Genomic DNA, 23,911 nt, shown 5'->3' on the forward strand with positions numbered 1-23,911 from the left:
GCTCCTGATAAGAAAAGCTGTCTCTTTCCTTGTTTCTGTTTTAAAAGAATGTCAGTGCGATCAGTGTTTCATTTCTGTAAACCGTGGTGCTCAGTTTAGGATTTGCTGTCCTCTATCTTTCTGCCTTTCATTTATTCATTTCTTCTCCCTGTCTTTTCTTTTTTTTTTTTTTTTTCCATTTTTTTTTTTCAACGTTTATTTATTTTTGGGACAGAGAGAGACAGAGCATGAACGGGGGAGGGGCAGAGAGAGAGGGAGACACAGAATCGGAAACAGGCACCAGGCTCTGAGCCATCAGCCCAGAGCCCGACGCGGGGCTCGAACTCCCAGACCGCGAGATCGTGAACTGGCTGAAGTCGGACGCTCAACCGACTGCACCACCCAGGCGCCCCCTCCCTGTCTTTTCTTGAATATGTTCCATGTGCCAGGTACTGTGCTGGCAGTTTCTATGCGTTATTTCTTACTTTAACAACCCTGGGAAGCTGATGTTATGATCCCCCATTTTAGAGATGAGGAAATGGAGTCTCAAAGATATGGAATGATGTTCCCAACGTCACGTAACTAAAAAGTATCAGAGCCGGGATTCAAAAAGTCAGATTGGTTTGGTTGAAAGTCCTGTGCTGTTTTTACTCTGTCACACCAGGTTCCAGCAAGATGCTCTGACTCTCTCCAGGCCTGAGAATCAGGCTTTGTGTTGTCATTGTCGCCCCCTTTAATTATTCTTCAGTGTCTTTGGCTAAGTATTGCTCCTGTCTATTCCCACTTCCGGGAAACATTGGTACTAGGATTTGCTGAGTCACTGGAAAGCCTTCAGGTTTACAGAGGATCAGAATGAGAATGGCCACATGGAGAGCCCTTTGCATCCCCTTCAAAAGCCTCTGTTGTGATGCTTGCCATTGCTTAAGGTCCCCCAGGGAAGGATCCAGGTGATACATTCAGTTTAGAATTCTCAGAAGAATGACTCCTCCTTCTTCAGAGGGAATCTAAGCTGGCTTCCCATCAGAGGCGGACTGAACCGGGAATTGGCCTGAATGTTTCAGTAGGCGGAAGAGGGGCCTACAATCCCAGCTGGCCTGTGCTGTGCTGATGGGCTGTGTTCCACGTGTATCTCTTTGTGAAGTGTGGGTCCGGCATGTTCTACACCCATCTCAAGTCCTCCCTAGTCACCTTTCTGCTTTGCTCTTTACTGCAGCCAGCCAGCCGTGTGTGCGCTTAGCCCAAGGGCACCTCAGCTGCTCCAAATGTCACTTTCTGGCACAGCCTTCTGGCACAGCCACTTGGGGCACATGTACACTGGGAGGTCTGAGGGAGTTCACACTTCTGGGGTGATCCTTAAGCAATGGGGGCTGGGGCAGGAACCGGTGGATAAATATCCCTCCCTGCAGTAGACAGTTCTGACACTCTGCCTGGCTTCTTCAAGAGCCCTGCTGGGAGTGAGCCCCGGGGGGCCCACGACAGTACCCTGCTCTATAACACACCCCTGGATGGGCTTTCTCTTTTCTCCTGGACTCATTCCAATTTCACTATTCCCTTAAGATTACTTCCCCAAATAGTTACCTGCATCAAGCCTCTCTCTCAGGGAAGGGCAAGACAGAGGGCACATGATAGGTGAACAACATCCACCATGTATTTTCTGAGCTCAAGCCATTTTCCCCCACAACCCGGAGATGCAGGCCCAGGTTTGGGCACCAAGTGATTGGATTTCTGTGAGTCTTTGGGAGAACCCTCTACTGTTGGCAGTTACAGGGAGAAAGGTTTTTCATAGGGAAATAATATATTTCCCTTTCTCAATCGATGAGAATTTCTAAGTTACTCTCTTACTTAAGACTTGTTTACAAAAATGGTGAACACAGCTCATATTTAAACAGAAGGGTAGAGGGTTTATTGAATTTACTAGGAAGGGGAAGGGCAGATGTTTCAGGCATGCCTCTAGCCAGGAGTTCAAATGATGCGATCAGATTTCGTGCTCGCTCTCGTATCCTCTATGTAGCCTCATTTTCAGACATGCTCCATTTGGGTTGTGGCAAGATGGCTTCCAGACAGCTCCAAGCGCCATGCTCCTTGTAGCAGATACCTACAGGGTGTTTGAAGGATAGATACCCTTTCTTCCTCAGCATTCATGTCTCTCCTGTTCCAGGAGGCCAACTGGCCTTACCTCAGTCACCCGTATTCCAGGGGAATGTGGTGCTTGGAGCCCAGGTTCTGTTCATCTGCCCACCCTGCTCTCCTAACACATTGATGTTTCCCATTCGGGCTTCCTTCCTCACGGTCTCAATATGGCCCCAGAAGCTCCGCACGTCACCCTCTCACCAAGCGCTTCCAGAGACAGAGAGGAGAGTATGTTTTCTGGTGCCTCCTTTTTGCTTTGTTTCAGTCATTTATTCGCTCATTTATTTAAAAAAGATATTTGTGGGGCGCCTGGGTGACTCAGTCGGTTGAGTGTTCAACTTCAGCTCAGGTCGTGATCTCCTGGTTTGTGGATTCGTGCCCCATGTTGGGCTCTGCACTGACAGTGTGGAGCCTGCTTCAGATCCTCTGGCCCCTTCTCTCTCTGCCCCTTCCCTGCTTGCTCTCTCTCTTTCAAAAACAAACATTAAAAATAAATAAGGGGTGCCTGGGTGGCTTAGTCGGTTGAGCATCCGACTCCGGCTCAGGTTATGATCTCACAGTTTATGGGTTCGAGCCCCACATCAGGCTCTGTGTTGATAGCTCAGAGCCTGGAGCCTGCTTCAGATTCTCTCTCCTTCTATCTTTCTACCTCCACCGCTCATGCTTTGTCTCTCAAAAATAAATAAATGTTAAAAAAATTAAAATAAGTAAATAAGAAAGATATTTGTCAGGCTTCAAATGTGTAGGGGTTTGTTATCCAAGTGAGCACTTTGCCAGATACTCTGAAATTATTCACATTCATACTTCCATTATTTATTTATTTTAAGAATTTATTTTAGAGAGTGCATGCACACAGGGGAGGGGCAGAGAGAGGGGGGGAGAGAGAGAGAATCCCAAGCAGGGTCCACAATATCAGTGCAGAGCCTGATGCGAGGCTGGAACATAAGAACCTTGAGATCATGACGGGAGCCAAAATCAAGAGTCAGATGCTTAACCCACTGAACCAGCCAAGCGCCCCAACATTCATACTTTTAGTATTTTCTTTACCCTTCTCTTAAGCATGGAAACGCCCTTTTACATTTAACTCTTACTCCTTTATTTTCATCTCCTGTGACACTGTTGACTAGTATTTTAGTTAATGCCTAGGTGGTCTGTTTGTTCCTTCTTCCTCCAGAAACTGTGCTTTGGAGATTCATGACAACCCCAGTTTAGGTAAAGACCAGGCAAAATAGAACTTCTACTTTAAATTTTTTAAAATGGTTATTTAGTTATTTTGAGAGAGAGAGAGAGAATAAGCATGAGCGAGGGAGGGTCAGAGAGAGAGGAAGAGAGAGAGAATCCCAAGCAGGCTCCACACTATCAGCACAGGGCCCAACGCAGTGCTTGAACTCGGTAACTATGAGATCATGACCTGAGCCAAAATCAAGAGTCAGATGCTTAACGGCCTGAGCTACCTAGGCGCCCCTTGTTTTTGTTTTTAGATTCTGCAAATAAGAGACATCACCCAGTATTTGTCTTTCTCTGTCTGACTTATTTAGCACGATACCCTTGAGGTCCATCCATGGTATCACACGTGGCAAGATTTCATTCATTATTATGGCTGAATAATATTCCATTGTACGTGTATATATCCCCTTTTCTTTATGCACTCATCTATTGATGGACAAGTAGGTTGTTTCCATATCTTGGCTACTGTAAATAATGCTGCAGTGAACACGGGGGTAAACCTCTAGTTTTTAATCTCCAAATCAGTCATTTTTATTTTTATAGTTTTATACAGTTACTATTTGTTATTGTTGCTTTAGTCAGTATTTGTTTTGATTTACCCATGAGTTTATCAGTTTCATTGTTTGCCATCCATCCTTCATCTCAGTACTTTCTTCTGGTTCTAACATTCCTTTTCCTGAAATACATCTTTCAGAAATTCTGTTAGGAAGGGTCCACTGATGGTAAATTCTTTCTATTTGTGTCTGTCTCTTTCTATTTGTGTCTCGTATTCTTCAAAGATGGTTTTACTAGGTATACAATTTACATGGACTGCTAGCTTCTCTTGGCCCTTTTTTCCATTATCTTATGACTCCTGTTTTTCTTGAGAAGTCTGCTGTTAGTCTTACTGTCCATCCGTTACAGATAGTCATCCCACCCAATAATGGAAAATTCTCAGCTGCTCTATCCCTGGATACCAAAATCGAGTCAGACACTTAAGCAACTGAGCCACCCAGGTGCCCCAGGCACCTTTCCTCTGATGGGCTTGTTCATGTGCTCATTCTGGATTGTGAACTTAACATTTGTTTGGGTTTTATCTGTCAGCATCCTGGGCAGCCTGTGTGGAGGCATGACCCTCTGGGCGGGGGGTCGGAGGGGGGGTGGGCATGGATTTATATTTCCTTCTTCAGGTGCTACCAATCTGGGTTGATGATACTTCATGTTATTCTCTAGGCTTGGAGCTTTCTGGACCATGCTGGTAATATAAATTCAAACCCCACATCGTTGTGAAGCCTGGTGTTAAACGTTCTCAGCAGAGACTCTTCTTTTTCCGCTCTCCGGACAAGACAGTTTTTTGGTTTGTTGTTACTGATGCTGAGTCAATTTTCCAGGCTGCCATCTCAGTGTCCTAGCTTTACATGGCCTTCTTGGTATCAGCTCCCCACCTTATACACCCAACTTTGTAGCTCTAACACTCATTTTTCTCACTGTGCTTCATTTCTGCCTCCTGTATATTTTCTTTACTATTTTTGTGAGCCCAGCCACCCACCTGACAGAGTGTTCATTGTATCTGATGTGGTTTTAATAGGTGTTTTCTAGTTCTCCAGGCTGCCTGCCGGTGTTGTTTAAGCTGAGCCAACATAAAATACCACAGAACCATTCTTTCACAGAGTCTTTTTCCTTGGAGATGACACCTTTCTTCATTCTTGCAAACTGCTGTCATTTAAAGGAAGTGGTAAATCTGGGATTCAACTGCACACAGGCAATTCTTCCTACTGGTAACCTTGCTTTCCCCTGATGATGCCACTTTCCTTGAAAGCCACCCCTTTTCTAACTGCCACCTTTGCTTTTCCTGACTCTCTGGGTAGGTGGGGGTCGGTGCGGTCTCTGTTTTTCTTTCCTTCTGTACCTTCAAAGTGAGTAATGCAACATCTTTCTATAGCCTCTCCTCTTTTAACTGCTGACCACTATAACTTTTCTACCTTCCCAGAGGCTTCAGGTCTGGCTTATAGTTTTATTCCCCACTCTTTGCTATCATCCCCAGCTGCTTTAGCATGGCTTCTAATATCATAACTTCTGTGCTTTCCTACCTCCAATCACTGGCATGGTTTCTACCCCTAGAAATGCAGCCACATCATTCCAGTTACACTGGATTAAAAAAACACTTGGTTGTTCTGATGGCTTCTCCCGTTTTTACACCTCCTCCTTCTCATCTGGGTTTTTGCTCATGACTTTTTCTCTGTCTGGAACGCCCTATTCACAGCAAAGATATTAAATCTTGGGTGAAGGCTTCCCAAACCTTTGCAACTGGATGGGTTGCTTTCTCTTTTGAGCCCTGTAGCACTTGGTGTATATTCTCCCACACCACTTTTCACCCTCAGTTTTGGCTAATCTTGCTGGTATACTTGTCTTATTCTATTGAGGCCCACCTAGTTCTTGGGCACCCTTTATTCATATTCACTGAGCACTTACTGTGTGCCAGGCACTATACATGTGTAGGGTTATAAAAAGTAAATAAGATAGGCAGGTTCCTCAGAGGCTGAGCCTAACATAGGCCTTTAACACAGAAAGTCCTCATTTAATGGACGAATAATGATTAATGAAAAGCATATATACTATAGATATATTTAATTCAGAGGAAGACAAAGAAGAAAAAGTATTTTCCATCTTTCCATTTATCAAATGGGGTGTATGTACCTGTGCTAAATTTCCTATGGTTTGGGGAAGATGTGGACTTGGATAGCAGAGCAATACTCTCTCGGATGCGGAGAAGAAAATGTGGGTTTCCCATCTCCAGAACATTCTCATCCCAGTCTCCCTGGATCTGTGACAAGCAGACATTAACTCACAATATCCACGGAATCACTGTTGCTGCGGGAAGCCCCAGTCTCTGGACTCGGAAACATTCCCATGAATATTGAAGCTGTAAGGGACAAATTCCACCAGGTGGCGCTAAGGGATAGCTGGGCCTAAAATGGATTTGGCTTCTGTCGCCAGTTATCTGTAAACTACACAAGCTCAATGGGGTCATCTCATTAACCTCTCAGTAACATCACTCTGCATTTAGATTTAATTTTTTAGACTCCACTTATGCCTTATGACGGGTTTTACTGTGCCTGGATGAGGCCAGATCATGTAAATAATACAGAAAACAAAACAATCTCTTTCCCCCTTCATAATTACCCCCCCCCCCCCCCAAACTCTTCATCGCTTCTTGGATTCCTTCCAAAAAAAAGTATTATACGTACGCTTGAATATAAACATCTACATGTATAGTTTCTCTCTCCTGTTTTTGCATGTAAATATATTTTACAGAAAAGGGATCATACTTGCTCACCGTTTTAGAGCACGCTTTCATATTAACACATCTTCGAGATTATTTTATACCGACATCCATACGCATTCTCACATGATTCTATTCTAATCATAACTTTTTTCATAGTTTATTTTGCCGGTTTCCGGTTTTCAGGAATTCTTAGGAACAATGCTGTAATGAGTAATTCTGGTAAACGCTGTTGAGAATACCTGTGGGGTAAAATCCACACAGAGGGATTGGAGGGGCAAGGTTGCGGGCATTTCACGTTTGATGGATACTGCCAAATTGTCCCCCGGGAATCTGCACGCTCGCCAGTGCTGATTGTAATAAGACGTTTACGTCTGTGTCAGTTTTGTAAGTGAAGCACGGTGCGTAGCTATTTGGGCCTGCAGTTACTTTGATTATGAGCCTGCGGGTCTTTGCGTGAGAGTTTCAGGTTGGAGCCTGAGCTGCGCGTGCCTGCCAGGGAGACATCCTAAGCGGTGCCCTGACTCCTCCTGTCCAGCAGGGGGCGCGGGCCCGGCCGCTCCCGCATGCGCAGTGAGCCCGGTGTCAGGCGTCACCAAGCCCGGTCGCTGGCGCCTCGCTCCCCGCTCGCTTGCGCCTCGCTCCCCGCTCGCTTGCGCAGACCCGGCGCCGGCGGTGGCGGCCGGCGACTCGGCGCGATTCCTCCTGGGCGGCCGTGGCCCGCGCCCCGCGGCATGCGCCGGTGACCGAGCGCGGGGCCGAGCGGGAGGCAACCGTGGCCGAGGTAAGCGCGGCTCGGAAGGGCCTCGGTGGCAGCGGCAGAGTCAGGCCGGGCCGCCGGGAACCGCGGGCCGCGCGGAGGCCTGGAGGCGGTGAGAGGCGACCCCACCCCCGCCGGGGCCGCTCGCTACTTCTCCAGCTGTGGGAGCGCTTTGATTTCCGCACCGCCTTCTCGTCGCTCCCCTGGCCCGCCCCGCGCTTGGGTGCCCACCTGTCTCCCTTGCCCACGCCTACCCCGCCGGCCCCTTTCCTCTCTTTCCGGACCCCGAAAAGAGAGGGCCCATCCTGCGCGGTGACCTCTGCCATCCCGCGGCCACATCCGTCCCGCGAGCTGCGGAGATCTGCTTCCCTACGCGGCGCCTTCTGGAGCGCTGGGCTCTCCCGTGGCCTGTGGCATCCCGGCAGGTTCTGGTGCGCGGAAAGACTGGTGGGGAAGGTGGCCAAAGATGCCCTGAGTTTGGGCATCGGCTCGAAGCTCAGAGGCGTTTGGAGGTTTACTACTGGCGGTGGGAACCAGATCTGTGTGTACAGTTTCGAGATTCACATGATTGCTTGGTGTAACTTAACTGGGAGTTGCTAATCTGGAAGCGTCCTTGACTTGCTCCTTGTCTGAAGATCCCTTGAAATAGAAACATGCCAATTTTAATTCTTGAAGTCAGTTGAGTGCTCTAAGGACTTACATTGGACTTGGTTTGTAAATTTCAGGGCTCACAGGCTGTTCGCGGTAGTATATGAGTCAGTTTCCAGCATTTCTCACTTCCGCGGACTTAAGCCTTTTGGCTGCATATGCTGGGTATGGATAGGTTTGGGTTCGTCAAGTTATGCTGGCTTTGCTAATTGAGTGAAAAAGGTAGATCTAATCTAGGGTGTTAAAGGTAATTAGGGGAGGCATGGGGCTTGAGAGCTCAGGCTCCAGAGCCAGGCTACCGTCCTCCAAATCCTAGCCTTGGCATTTTCTAGTTTTGTGACATTGTGCAAGTTACTTACGCTTCCCGTTGCACTTTCCCTGTCTGTAAAATGAGGATAATAATAGCTTGTCAGGTGGCACTGTTGGAAAGATTAAATTAATACAAAATGCTTAAAACAGATTGTAGCAGGTAGTAAGTCCTCAATAAAGTTTAGTTATTAGTTAGTGTATGCACTGTATTATAATTCCCACAAAGAAGCACTTTTTATTCCCCCTTGAAAATTTCACCATTTTTAGGGATGGCTAGCCATAATATAGCTTTAATTATAAAGGACCCTATCAGGTAAGGCAGTGAATTGCAGATTTTCCTACCTTTGCTAATATTTGGTTCCTTTGTTTTCAGGCACTGTTGGGTTGAGTTCCAGTGTAGCAGTGGCCCTGGGAGTTCAGTTGTGAGGGCTTTTCTAAAAAGGTTAAGACCAGAGATTGTGACTCAAAGCATTGGACTAAGTGGATTGGATATAGCCCGAAGCACCAAGGAAAGGGTTTTTCAGGCAAATTTTAGGAATAAATAATTCCAGGAACAGAAAATGCAGCTCATCCTGACATTAGAGTGGAGTTAAAAGATTTTTCCAGTGAGTCAGTGCTTGACAGCTAGCCAGATGATTCCAGTGTTTTGCAGGGACAGGTTTGATATGTTTTAAGGAAGATGAAGTTTGTAGGGCTTAGTTATGAAATTCTTGTTTCATCTGGGTTGTGGTATTACATGGAACATTACTTAGCAGAAGCCTCCTTTCAGTCTGTTGTCTTCAGAGAAGCCCAGCATCAGGAGCTTTGGACACGGTGGTGGTAGTGAGTGTCCTCTTTGGATGGAAAGATGATTACTTGTTCTCTTGGATGATGGTTTTGGGGAATACATCTTTCTGAGCTTCAGTGTGTGGAAACTGACTACAAGAACATGACAACCAGTAGAAGAGACTGGCAAATATTTATTTTTATTTTTTTAAATGTTTATTTATTTTTGAGACAAGACAGAGCATGAGCAAGGGGAGGGGCAGAGAGAGAGGGGGACCCAGAATCCGAAGCAGGCTCCAGGCTCTGAGCTGTCAGCACAGAGCGTGATGCGGGGCTCGAACTCACGGACTGTGAGATCGTGACCTGAGCCGACGTTGGATGCTTAACCGACTGAGCCACCCAGGTGCCCCAGACTTGCAAATATTTTATATAACGTGGCAGATACTGTGATGAGGTCAGTAAAAGGTGCGTGGATGCTCACCAAGAAGGTTCTCTGTTTCTGAAACACCACTGAGTAAGGGACTTTTTCGCTCTATCTCTCATCCTTTCCTTTCCTTTTTCTTTTTTTTTTTTTTTTCCAACGTTTATTTATTTTTTTGGGGACAGAGAGAGACAGAGCATGAACAGGGGAGGGGCAGAGAGAGAGGGAGACACAGAATCGGAAACAGGCTCCAGGCTCTGAGCCATCAGCCCAGAGCCTGACGCGGGGCTCGAACTCACGGACCGCGAGATCGTGACCTGGCTGAAGTCGGACGCTTAACCGACTGTGCCACCCAGGCGCCCCTCCTTTCCTTTTTCATTTAAGACTTCCCCCCTCGTTTTAAAATAGTTTTTATTCTACCTCAAGCACTCACCGTATCTGTTAGCTATTTGGCAAAAACTTGTGGGAGCTCGCTTAGCCTGTGCAGGGCATGCCTTGGAAATGTGAGTTTATATCTTGGAATAGCCCTCAGCCACTGGGGGATGGGCTACAGTGGATAAATGCCATAGCTTCTCATCCTTTAAAGAGACAGTTCGGAGGTGTGTTCTGTATAGTCCCGCAGATGGATCCTTCTGCAGAGGACAGAAGCCCATTTCCCAGCTCAGTGCGGTAACCCTGATGGCTTTCTGTCCTTCCCTGACTCCTCTCCTTTGTCCCGCACTCTGGCTCTGTGGACTCCCCTTCTACCAGCTACCTGCTTTCGAGTTTTTTTTTTCTTAGTTTGGCAGAACATAAACTGAAGACAGATGGTACGAGAAGTGGCTCTAGAAAGCCAGCCCTGATGAGAATGGTATTGTGAAACTGGAACCCTTCACCCTCAGATGGCAGCGAGGACCCCTCTGCTGGTGGTGGGAACCATTGGTACTCTCTGGCATCACAGTTACATGACTTGCCGGCGGTGGGAGGGATGCGATTCAGGGAGAAGGGGAAGCAGTGACTACTACAGTGGCTCTAACACTTAAGCAGTATGTGGGCAACGGTAATGATAAGGCCGGCGGAGTTGGCTGTCTCTTGCCTTCTTCCCGGGAGCCTTGAGGTAAGGTCTGGCTCACGTCAGCCAGACACCAACTCAGGATACACCGTGAGCGACAGAAGGCTCTGTGGCGGCATCTCCTGCAGCTGGAGGGCAGGCTGTTGAAAATCAGCCCCAGAGCTTAATCATCATCATGGCAGAACTGCAGGGGAGGCCGAATGCACAGCCTTGGCAGGCGGCCGCTGCTAAAGCGAGACCGGGTGAGACCAGGGTGGAGATGTTTGGTAGAAGCGCTGAGAACTTTGAAGCCCCAGGTTTCCCTGGATCCCCTGGGCCAGCGGAAGGATCCACTGCTTTTCGGACACTCTGCAAAGACCTCGCTTAAGGCCATTGCCTTGCAGGATGGTATATATCCTCCTCAAGATCTGCCTCCCCCTTCACCAGATCTCAGCATTGCCCGAGTGGGCAAGGACAGTCCCTGCTACTGGAGAAATAGCTTTTGTACCGAATGAGCTATGGGACCTGGCTCACAGGCAGGAGCAGGAGCTGGGGGCGCACGCGTGGGAGTGAGTCTGGAGGTCGCTAGGTGAAGAGCGGGCTAGTGGTGGACTGTAAAGCCGCTTGGGACAGGCTGTGTTGCTTTGGGAGTGTTGCCTCAGGATTCAGGATTTAATGATCTCGCAAGAGCAACTGGAGCCAATCTGCTGGACAGATTCCTTGAAACTTGAACGTGACAGTGATCGGTACCACTGGTTCTCAGCTAGGGGTGACTTGGCCTCCCCAGGGGATGTTTGGCAATCCGGATATGTGGTGGGTTGTCACAACTGGGGGTTGTTTCTGCCTCCCCGCAGGAAAGGATGACCTGGCTCAAAATGTCGGTGGTGCCGGTGGGGCCTGGCCTATGGTAAAGGAGGTGGAGACGCCAGAGCTGTCTTGGCAGGTGTTGAGGAAGTTATCAGGGGCATAGGGAAATGGAGATTTGAAATTGATTTATTGCTTGAGGCTGGTGTTCCCAGGAGGGCTCACTCCCTTCTCTCTGGTAACGTGAACACCCAGAGGAGGCCAGCGTCTTTGAGAAGCTTGGTGTTGGTTGTCCCCTGCGGGCCAGAATTGACTCCAGAAGGTGTGACATGGAATTGGGTTCCTGAGGATCTGTGGGCATGATAGGATTCTGAAGTAGCAGAGGTGGTGGCACTAACCATCAGTGACATGCTAGACCAATACTCATAGTGGGATATAAGGCCCAAGTCGTAACCTATGTGTCTTCTGTGATGCTAAAAGAGTATGGTCTTTTTTTTTTTTTTTAATTTTTTTTAATGTTTCATTTATTTTTTTTATTTTTAAAAAAAAATTTTTTTTTCCAACGTTTTTATTTATTTTTGGGACAGAGAGAGACAGAGCATGAACGGGGGAGGGGCAGAGAGAGAGGGAGACACAGAATCGGAAACAGGCTCCAGGCTCTGAGCCATCAGCCCAGAGCCCGACGAGGGGCTCGAACTCACGGACCGCGAGATCGTGACCTGGCTGAAGTCGGACGCTTAACCGACTGCGCCACCCAGGCGCCCCAACGTTTCATTTATTTTTGAGAGAGAGAGAGAGACAGGGTACGAGGTGGGGAGGGACAGAGAGACAGGGAGACACAGAAGGTCAAGTAGGCTCCAGGCTCTGAGCTGTCAGCACAGAGCCCACTCGTGAACCACGAGATTGTGACCTGAGCCGAAGTCAGATGCTCAACTGACTGAGCCACCCAGGCGCCCCTAGAGTATGGTATTCTTGAGGGCAGTATAGATGGGCGGCCAACTAGGGTATCGCTTGACTTGTTTTACCAGAAAAAAAACCCCGAAAAAAACAACAACCCAAGAGTGGGCAAATAGAAGCCTGATGTCAGCTGTTGCAATGGAAAAATCCTGTTTTCCGACATGAGCTCAGACCCATATCCTATGTATTGAGAGGGAGGCTGGATCTCTTTGAAGAGGACTTTGCAGCATCCTTGCAAATATAGACGGAGGTTCACCCAGTCCTTCCTCAAGAAACTGCAGCTCTGTATCAGACTGACGTACATCAAAGAAAGGATAGTATCCAGATATTTTGGGGGTTGTTGAGTACAGAGTATGAGCTGATAATAATACCAGGCAACCCTCAAGCAGTAGTGTGCAGGAGTTGGGAGATAAATGCCTTGGGCTCTCATCCTTCTGAGGGACAGAAGGTGTAGTCTACATGATTCTTAAAGGCTTCCCAGCCCTCCTAGAGTCCCTGTTGCCCACCGCAGTGACCGGCTTAAATCACGCACCTCTTATTGGCTTTCCCTGGTTCCCTGTCTCTCTCTTCTTGATAGCTGCTCTGGCTTTCTGGGGTCACCTTCCAAGTAAGTAAACGACCTGCACCTCCATCCTTGTCTCTGGTTCTTTTTTTGGGGGGGAGGGGGCAGAGGGACCAAACTGACGAGTAGAAGCAAAATGTGATGCCTAGGACTCTAACGTAGGAGCATTAGCTCCTCTTCTCTCCAGCCCTTATGCTGACCACCTGGGACTCTGGAGCCTGTTCACATTCCTACCAGGATGTGCCAGGTCCCTGCCAGCACTGGGTGGTGTGTTTGATTCTTATACTTCTTGCGCTTGTGGGTAGATGGTGTCTCATTGTGGTTGTACTTTCCCTGATTAATGAGACTAAACGTGTTTCTCAAAAGTTGGTGTGCTGGTTTTGTTTCCTCTTCTGTGAAATTCCTGTTTGTCTTTTGTCCGGTTTTCTATTTTTTGTTTGTTTTGTTTTTATTGTTTTGTAGGCATTCTTTATTCTCATTGCTAGTCTTTATTGGTTATATGTATTGCAGGTATCTACTAGTTTATTGATTGTCTTTTAACTTATGGTGTCCTTTTTTTTTTTTTTTTACAAAAAACTGTTTATTGAGAGAGAGGAGACAGAGAGAGTGAGCAGGGAAGGGCAGAGAGAGAGAGGGAAAGAGAGAGAGAATCCCAAGCAGGCTCCACACTTTTAGTGCAGATCCCGACATGGGGCTCGTACCCACGAACCGCAACCAAGACTTGGTCGCTTAACCAACTGAGCCACCCAGGCAACCCGATGAACAAAAATTCTTAATTGTGACACAGAATTTATCATTTTATCTTTTTATGGTTTGTACTTTTTTGTATTTTGTTTTAGAAATCATTCTCTGCTCGGAAGCCGTAGAGATCTCTGTTCTAAACATTTTATAGTTTTGCCTGTAATGTGTAGCTTTTTAATCTACCTTGGATAGATTTTTCTCCCCTCTGGCCGCTTTTAACATTTGTCTTTGGCTTTCTTTTCAGTAGTTTTACTTTGACATACGTAGGTGGGGTTTTCTTTGTGTATATTCTGCTTGGACTTGAGATCTTGAATCTGTGAGTTGGTATCTTTCATTATATTAGGAAAAACTTACCGGAAGACAGCTGGATTCTCATATCTATTTCTGCAGTCTTTGCAATACCATGGATCACATGGCCTCAAAAATGAAAGTGAAAAAATCTTACCAGTATTCTTATAAAAACACTTCAGAGCCTTTGAAAGGATTGTGGGGAGCCCTCAGACATACTTTGAAATCCACCTGTGTGAGATTTTGGTATTAAGGTTATACTAGTCTCCTAATATAAGCCGGGGAATGTTTTCACCTTTTTTCTGAACTTGGAACTTATTTGTGTAAAATTGGAATTATTTCTTGAATGTGTAGTAAAACTTGGGAAATCTTCTGGGCCTAGGATTTGCTTTCTAGGAAGATTTTTAAACCTTTGATTTGATTTCTTTAATGTTATACAAATATTCAGGTTTGCTGTTTCTCCTTGAAAAATTTTATATATATATATATATATATGTATGTATACATACATATATATATATACATATATATGTATATGTATATGTGTATATATATATATATTTTTTTTAATGTTTATTTTGAGAGAGAGAGAGAGTGAGCAGGGGAGGGACAGAGAGAGAGGGGGAGAGAGAATCCCAAGCAGGTTCCACACTGTCAGTGCAGAGCCCAGTGTGGTGCTCAAACCCACAAACCATGAGATCATGACCTGAGCCAAAATCAAGAGTCAGATGCCCCAACCAACTGAGCCACCCAGGTGCCCTGGGAAATTAAATTTTATATATAAATTAAATTTATATATATATACGTGTGTGTGTGTGTGTGTGTGTGTGTAATTTTTTTAAGGTTTTATTTATTTTTGAAAGAGAGCACAAACGGGGGAGATGCAGAGAGAGAAGGGGACAGAGGATCAGAAGCAGTCTCTGTGCTGAAACTCATGAACTGCGAGATCATGGCTAGAGCCGAAGTCAGACACTCAACTGACTTGAGCCACCCAGACGCCCCCGGGGAAATTATATTAAAAATTTTTTTTAAATGTTTGTTTATTTTTGAGACAATGCAAGAGACAGAGTGTAAGCGGCTAAGGGGCAGAGAGAGAGGGAGACACAGAATCTGAAGCAGGCTCCAGGCTCTGAGCTGTCAGCACAGAGCCCGACGTGGGGCTTGAACTCACAAACCATGAGATCATGACCTGAGCCGAAGTCGGACGCCCAACTGACTGAGCCATTCAGGTGCCCCAAGAAATTATATTTTTAAAGAATTTTTCTAGTTCATCTAAGTTTTCAAATACCTTGGCATAAGTTTATTGATATCATCTTATCTTTTAAATCCAGGCATCATTTAGAGTTATGTTCCCCTTTTCATTCCAGATATTTCTTTGTGCTTTTTTTCTCTTTATCTTGATTAATCCTACCAGAATTATATCAAATGTCGATTTTATTCATTTTTTTTAAAAAGCAAACTTTAGCTTTGTTGATCCTTTCTGTTTTGTTTAGTTAGTTAATTACTGTGTTTTTATTATTTCCTTCTACTTAGGTTTATTTTGTTGTGATAGTGCCTTTCTCATAGTCTATAACTTGTGAACATTTGTAAGCTCATGTGTGGATTCTATTTTTGTTCCATTAATCCCACTTTTGTTACATATGAAATCAGTTTTTTTCTAAACTATGGGTGTCTAAATTATTGGCTGATTGAACTGATCTAGTAGGTAAGGCCAGAATTTTAACAAAAGCAGTAGAGTAACAATGGAAAAAATTTAGTATTCATTACATATTCTATGGCTAGTGCTGTATACTAAGATTAAATGTTTTGTCAAGCTTTTATTTCAAATACAAACACACACACACACACACACACACACACATGCACACACCTGTGTCTGTACTGGGTCAATATAAAATGTAAAATGTAAAATGCATTTCTTATGGCAGGTTTTAGTTAAAAAAAAAAACAACCTTGAAAGCCACTGTGTTAAATTGGTTTGTTTAATTTCAGTAAAGACTTCAAACCTGTTTGCACAAAATAAACACTGAGGAGCCTGCTAAACTGACAGATTCTATGACCCTATTTTAGACCTGCTAATACAAAGCTCCCACACTGGGGCCAAGGACTGTTTTGTAACAAGTGGTCTCTGTGATTCTCACCCGTTGGGTGTTCGAGAACCACTGATTCAGGCTGTAAATACACCTGGAGAGCCTGTGGGACGTTCTAACTTGCAGCAGTGAAGGCCGTGGAGCGTGCAGCTGGCTCCTGGCACACATTTGTCCTGAAACTTCCTGTCTTCTAAGTCGCGCAGAGACCCAAGAGTGTGGCAAGAAAGCTACGGGGGTAGGGTGGGGGTGGGGGTGGGGGGGCGGGGCTGGCAGTGGTAGGTAGTAGGGGCAAACTGGTTGTTAGAATGGCAGAAAAAGTGAAATCACTCCCATCTTCCTGGACCCAATGAGTATATATTGGATGACTGATATATATTCCCCAGCGATGCTAATTTTTGAGCTTAAAATGTGTGTGCTTTCGTGCATCAGTCTGTGACCAGCAAATTTTCTAGGTTCTAACTCATGGTCTCAAGAGATGGGAGTTGAAATCGTTCATGACTATTTACATTTTGCCCGAAAAGCTGATAAGGGTTACAGCATTCAAAGCTTGGCGGTATTCAGCTAGCTGGGCAGGGGGCAGTTTTGTGGTGTGGGCAGCAGTTGGGGAGAGCTCCATTTAGCCAAAGTAAAAATGGCTGTTAACCTTTGCGATGGTCTGTGGACTCCTCAGTTATTTTCCCTTTTTATTAATAGCTTTTCTGCAAGACCAGTGAGTGGAATGAGGCCATTTCATAGGCTGGGACTTTGACACTTGGCATGCCAAAGTGGCTTACTGCAGTAACCTCGTGGGTCTGTGAGGCGTGGCACCGCCCACGTGGCTCTGCCCTCCCTACAGTATCTAGGCATCGGATGGGGCAGGTTTGTCTGGTAAGGATCCTAAGTTGTGATCTACAAGGAAAGTCTGTCTTTTCAGTTGAGGACTAAGAATTTTCTATCAGTCAGCGATGGTTATTGGCTGTTTCATTTACGTGTTGCTGTATGACAAACCAACCCCAAGTGTTGTGGCTTAAATGACAGTAACAACCATGGATTTGCTCCAGATTCTGGGGTTGGTTCTTACCTCTTCCACAGAGTTTCCACTGGGGTCTCCCTGCAGTTGCCCTCAGCTGGGAGCCCAGCTTCCTTGCGGTGTGGCAGCCGGAGTCCCAGAGGACAAAAGCAGCCGCTGCGGAGTCTCTTAAGGCCTGAGCTCAGAAGCCCTCGAATGTCACTTCTGCCACATTCTCTTGGTCAGAGCAAGTCACGAGGCTAGCCCAGATTCACATTCTGCCTTTTGATGGGAAAAGTAGCACGCACCCTCAAAGATGTAGATTGCTGGCACCAGTCTTCGGAAATCGATCCACCACATCGAGCCTTCTTTCCCTCCTCCTGGTCTCCCTGTGCTCTTCTTCATTCCTTCCTTCTATCCGAGCGTGTCATCTGTCACCTTCATTATGAAGCACCAGCACCAATGTGTATTTTACTTAAAGATTCATCTTTTCTTCTCTAACAGCCCTTGGCACTTCATTGATACTTTCCTAGTGATATTTTTGCATTTGGCATTTTGTTAGAGTTTTGTCTTACCTCCCCCAGTGGAATATCCGTTCCCATGAGGTGGGGCCTTTGCTTTCCTCCTCGTTTCCTGCACAGTGCATGGTGGGTGCCTGCTCACCCGGGGCTGCTTGGGTAAGTGAATGAAAGCAGATTTTAGAATAACCAAGAGTCAGCTTGTCTAGATGAAGCATCAGTTTCTATTGGGCAAGTGTTAGAGAAAACAAAGCAAAACAACTATCTAGCTATTCTGCTTTTGATTTTTCTTCCTTGGTCAGAGCCCTTCTTCCTAGGCCCCACACATTTACCACTTAATGCTTTCCTCATATGTGTAATTATAGGTTATAGTTCTCTTTTTATATTTATCAATATTTATGTTTAGTATGTGTAGTATTAAATATGTCATGTAGCATTTAATGCACAAATATATATTTGTCTATGTTTATAAGAAGGGTCAAAAATCCCTTTTCGTTATTTCATTAAATCACTTAAAGGAAAGACATAGGTATACTAAGTCATTTGCCACCCTAAAGACTTCATTTTTCTCGTTTCTCCCCCTGGAACTAGGAGCGTGAGGAAGAGGCTGCCTGTGTCATTATGTGTGCGTCGGTCAAATACAATATCCGGGGTCCTGCCCTCATCCCAAGAATGAAGAGCAAACACCGAATCTACTACATCACCCTCTTCTCCATTGTCCTCCTGGGCCTCATTGCCACTGGCATGTTCCAGTTCTGGCCGCATTCCATCGAGTCCTCCAGCGACTGGAGCGTGGAGAAGCGCAGCGTCCGGGACGTGCCGGTGGTCAGGCTGCCCGCCGACAGCCCCATCCCCGAGCGGGGCGATCTCAGCTGCAGGATGCACACGTGCTTTGACGTCTACCGCTGTGGCTTCAACCCAAAGAACAAAATCAAGGTGTACATCTACTCTCTGAAGAAGTACGTGGATGACTTTGGTGTCCCAGTCAGCAACACCATCTCCCGGGAGTATAACGAACTGCTCACGGCCATCTCTGACAGTGACTACTACACCGATGACATCAGCCGCGCCTGCCTGTTCGTCCCGTCCATCGACGTACTTAACCAGAACACGATCCGCATTAAGGAGACAGCACAAGCCTTGGCCCAGCTCTCTAGGTAGCTAGTACTTTCACAGACGGGAGCAGTCCTTGGGGAACTAAAGGGAAGGCCAGGGAGAGGGAGTGGTTCTTCTCTTGATCTGGCTCCAGCTGCTGTCTCTTTGCTCGAGGGAGGGCATGCGTGTGAGTGACTGACTTGGGGGACGAGGCCAACGCCATAAGCACCTGGCCTGTGTTCCAGTGAGAAGCAGTTGGCCATCAGTGCTATTGCTGTGGGCTCTCAGCATCTCAGAGTTTAGAATCTAAGGATGGCTTATCTTCCCACACCTTTCCTTTTATGCTTAAATGTTCCCTCTTTGTTACTTACACAATACATGTTCACTGTAAAAAGTCTGAAAATACAAGGAAGCAAAAAGAAGAACGTAAGGTTTGTTCCATGATGCTGCTGTGATGTTAGTTTCTGGTCACTTTTTTTAAAATGTTTTATTTGTTTTTTGAGAGAGAGAGTGCGAGTAGGGCAGGGGCAGAGAGATTGGGGGACAGGGGATCTGAAGCAGGCTCTATGCTGACAGGCTGACAGCAGCGAGCCTGAGGTGGGGCTCGGACTCATGGACCACGAGATCATGACCTGAGCTGAAGTCAGATGCTCAACCGACTGAGCCACCCAGGCACCCTTTCCAGTCACTTTTGTATAAAAAATAAATACATATGCGTGTAATATTCATTTTTGTATGAAATATATGCATACCTCAGTGTACATATACGTTTTGTCAAGGGATTACACATTATATATTCTTATGCTGTTTTTTTCCCCTGATATGTTATGAATCTGTTTCTGAATAATTCCATATTCTTTTACTATATAATTTTAAGAGTTGTATAGCATTCCATTTTACACGTCCCATTCTGTATTTAAGCCAGCCTTATATATTTTATATATTTTTTTGTTTCTTTAACCAGATGGTGCACATTCAGATAGTTTTCAGGTTGTCCTAATCATGGGCACTTCTGTAGTGGATAAACTTCAAGTAAACATCCACCCATGTTTTTCTTTTGAGGAACCAGGGTGGCCTGGGATGTCCTCTTGGGACTTCTAGGAATTCACTTTGCACACCCGAGAAGTGGGCCTATTTTGGGTTGGGGATATTTGCTGCTTGTCATTCAGTAACTGACCCTTGTATTTGTTTCCTGGGAGTTGACATGTGAATTCCCCTACATGTATACTTTTTTAATAGGTGGGATCGAGGTACAAACCACCTGCTGTTCAACATGTTGCCTGGAGGTCCCCCCGATTATAACACAGCGCTGGATGTCCCCAGAGACAGGTAACTGTATTTGGAGTTGTCCCTGTGAGGGGTTTCTGAGGATCAAGGAAATACAAGACCCTTTCCTTCCTGTGAAGTCATTTTCTAAGCCTAGTGGGACGGACTGCGTCATCAGAATTGTTTGTTAAATTAAAAAAAATGCCCTTGGCATTTACCTCCTCAGGACCTAGATGTAGTGAGACCTGACCTACTTAAATCTGTTGTGTTGAACCGACCAGAACTTCCACTGTATCATTGCATTTTAGTTAGTGTATTTATTTATTTATAAAAAGTTTTTGTGTATTTATTTATTTTGAGAGAGAATGTACACACAAATGGGGGAGGGGCAGAGAGAAGGAGAAACAGAGTCCCACGCAGGCTCCACACCATCAGCACAGAGCCTGATGTGGGGCCCGAACCCACGAACTGTGAGCTCATGACCTGAGTTGAGATCAAGAGTCGGAGGCTTAACTGACTGCACCACCCAGGCGCTCCTGTAGCATCGCATTTTAAAAAACTGTCTTTTTTTCTCGGTCTGACTTATGCTGTCCTTAGTGCCGCACCCCCACCCCCAAGACTGAGTTCATGATTGGCTTGTGTGTGCTCTGTCTGAATTTGGGAGCGTTTGCCAAAAGTGGAGCCACAGCTCACTGTGGGAAGGGGTTGCAGAAGTGTGAAAGTGACACCCACAGCCCGTCACGTCGGAGGACAGGGTGGGGGCAGTCTGGTTGTCATTTACTCTCCATTGCCTAAGTCAGTGGGGCTCTTCCTTCCTCCCTCCCCTCCTCGCCCCCACCCATTTCTTGCCTTCCTTTCTTCCTGATGAAGCCTTCCCGACAGGACTTATGTTACGGGGTGGCCGAGATCGCATGATTATGATTCTTAGTTCATGTACTGTACTCGTCAGCCCTTTCATACAGCGGCTGAACCCCTTGGGCTGGAGGCTTCCTGGAAGGCTTGGGAATGAGGTCCGCTTGGCCTTCCTCTCCTGGTACTTGATTCAAGGCTTTGAGGAGAGCAGAAATGTTAGGCCCAGGGTAGGGCTCCCGGGCAGTGCTCAAGGTACAGGATTGTTGTAAACTTACGTAAAACTCACTTAAAAGTAATTTTATTATGGTTGATATTTAATTCTTAAAGTGATTGTTACTGGCAAAGGTTAGAGAGTAACCTGAGGCCAGCCATGCTCTCAGCTTCCCGGAGGCTGACACTGTTGTCATTTGTGAAAATCTGCACTTAACACTACTTTTCCCTGGAAAATTAAACCCAAGCTCTTTTCGCTTTATGTGATTATATAGGGTCAGTGTTGTGTTTTTATCTGGAAATACTGTTAATGCTACAAGAGACCTACATACACTCCAGGACCACTCTTCACCTTTGGTGTAGGAACCATTTTGGTCGATAGAGGGCAGTCAGGCCACACACATTCGGTAGAAACCAGCCGAACACAAGGTGAGCCCTGGTTTGTCCCTCAGCCCCAGCCAGACCTGAGTGGGCTACTGTTTTATGGATTTGGTTGCTCGGGGAAAGAGAAATACTTTAGGGAACAGAGAAGGGGAGAAAAAGCTGTTAGGAATGCAGTGTCTCTACCTGCTGTTTTGGGATTATTTTGAGAAGGACTTCTTTCTTTCTTTCTTTTTAATTTTTAATGTTTATTTATTTTAGAGAGAGAGAGAGAGAGAGAGAGAATGAGCAGAGGCAGAGAGAAAGGGAGACACAGAATCTGAAGCAGGCTCCAGGCTCTGAGCTGTCAGCACAGAACCTGATGCAGGACTTGGACCCACTAACTGCGAGATCATGACCTGAGCCAAAGTTGGATGCTTAACCGACTGAGCCATCCAGGCGCCCCCCCCGCCTCCGCTTTTTTTTAATTGTTTATTTTTGATAGAGAAGGCCTTATTTCTATATGGGACGTTGCACTTTTTGCTGACATTTTGGTATATGTATTTGCATGGGAGAAGGATTTTATTTTTATCAAGTGCACATGTGAAATGGGGTTTCATGTCTCTGCAGGAAAGTGTCAAGTGGTCAGGAAGAAGTTTGAGTTCCTGCTGGTGCTTAGGTGTTAAGGATCAGGAAGGTTAAATCTTTTTCCCTGTGCATGTATTTTTGTAAGCGGTTATGGCAATCCTATAGCAAGTAATGAATCACTGTTTAGTCTTCGTTATCTCTGCACATGGGAAATTGCGTTTTGAGACCTGGGTGGTCTTCTGGAAGGAAGGAAGAGCAGATTTTTTGTTAGTTTTTCTTATCATTTGTCCTTGCTCCTGGATTCAGAGGAAGCAAGAGCCATGAATATACACTGGTTTTAGCAGGAGCTGCGTATCAGGTTATTTGGAAATTAGAAAGCAGGCAGCCTAGATTAGACTGTCTCTTAAGGTCTCCTGAAGTCTAAGGTCATAGGTGTGATTATTTGAGAATGATTTGACTCAGGGAAATGCAAGGAACAGGACAGAAGGAAATGTCTTCTCAGCATATAATCTTTCGTGCTGCTTAAATCTGTCTTTATTTCTCTTTCAATTTTTAAAGATCCTACACATGATATACCTGATAACGTATACTTTCTTTGTACAAGACTGTAACAATGTGCAAGTGTATAAAGAGTGAAATATAAAAATATGCTTTCAAACCCTCCTCTATTTTCACTCCCTTACCGAAAGATAATTAAGTACTATGTATTTTTTCTAGCCTTTTTCCTGTGGGTTTTATACATAAACGTGTGTGTGTGTGAGACACCCATTTTTTAAAGTTTTCTTTATATTTTGAGAGAGAGAGAGCTAGAGGGAGAGAGAGAGAGAAAATTACAAGCAGGCTGCACACTATCAGCATGGAGCCTGATGTGGAGCTCAGACCCACCAACTGAACTGTGAGATCATGACCTGAGTGGAAATCAAGAGTTGGACGCACAACTGGCTGAGCCACCCAGGTGCCCCGGTATATATGCCCACTTTATGTATGTATGTATGTTTATTTAGAGAGAGCGAGTACGTGCACGTGCATGAATGGAGGAGGGGCAGAGAGAGAGGGAGAGAGAATCCCAAGCAGGCTCCATGCTGTCAGCACAGAGCCCGACGGAGGGCTCAAACTCACGAGCCATGAGATCATGACCTGAACCAAAATCAAGAGTCAGTGGTTTAACCGACTGAACCACCCAGTCACCTCTGTATACACCCATTTTAAGTGGGAGCAAATTATACCTCTTCAATGCTTACTTTACTAATCTTTGTTTTCTCATATATGTTCTGTAATATTATTACTACCCTGGATTTTTATTATCATTTCTTTGCACGTATCTCTCACAGAGATTTCCACTTTGTGTGGGTTTTATTTAACTTGTTATGGAAAGTTACAAACCTGTATAAAAGAAGAGATGATGAGGCACCTGAGTGGCTCAGTCACTTGAGCATCCGACTCTTGATTTCCGCTCAGGATCCCAGGTCATTGGATTGGGCCCTGTGTATGGCTCCACACTGAGTGTGGAGCCTGCTTAAGATTCTCTCTCTCTCTCTCTCTCTCTCTCTCTCTCTCTCTCCCCCGCCCTCTCTCTCTCTCTCTCCCCCCCCCCCCCCTCTCTCTGTCCCTCTGTCCCTCCCTCCAGCTTGTGCTTTCTCTCTCTCTCTCTAAAAAAAAAAAATAAAATAAAAAATAAATAAAACAGACTAGCACAGTGAACCCGTGTGTCCCTGTCCAGCTTTAGTAATCGTCATCTCGAGGCTGGTCTCCATTCATCTGTACTCCTACCCCTGCCCCACCTGATTATCAAGAAGCAAATCCCAGACATTGTATCATTTTATCTATAAATATTTCCATTTGAATCTCTGCATAAGGGATTTAAAAATATATATAACTATAGTACTATTTCTGCACCTAAAAAATTAATAGGAATCTAATATCACCAGATATCTAGCCATTGTTCAGATTTACTTGTCTCACATATGTTTTTACAGTTTGTTTGATTCAGTAAACAAGTAAGGATGACTAATAGAATTGGTCAGTTTTTGTTTTGTTTTTTTTCTTTACGAAATTTGAAGC

General features: G+C 45.5%; 1 protein-coding gene across 3 annotated transcripts in view; it reads left to right on the plus strand.

The window, feature by feature from the left end:
• Positions 1-7,274: 7,274 nt before the first annotated feature.
• The window catches only part of EXT2 (exostosin glycosyltransferase 2), a 147,768-nt gene continuing 131,131 nt past the window's right edge, over positions 7,275-23,911 (plus strand). The window contains exons 1-3 of one of the 3 annotated variants that reach the window (XM_045485042.1): positions 7,275-7,382; positions 18,071-18,636; positions 19,814-19,903. In XM_045485042.1, the coding sequence (XP_045340998.1) occupies positions 18,101-18,636; positions 19,814-19,903 (626 nt within the window). In that variant the 5' untranslated portion in view covers positions 7,275-7,382; positions 18,071-18,100. Of the gene's footprint in view, positions 7,383-16,720; positions 16,841-18,070; positions 18,637-19,813; positions 19,904-23,911 lie in introns of those variants that run through there. The other 2 variants (XM_045485041.1, XM_045485040.1) reach the window with 2 other exon arrangements.

The sequence above is a fragment of the Leopardus geoffroyi genome, chromosome D1, assembly GCF_018350155.1.
Source record: "Leopardus geoffroyi isolate Oge1 chromosome D1, O.geoffroyi_Oge1_pat1.0, whole genome shotgun sequence".
Lineage (NCBI taxonomy): Eukaryota > Metazoa > Chordata > Mammalia > Carnivora > Felidae > Leopardus > Leopardus geoffroyi.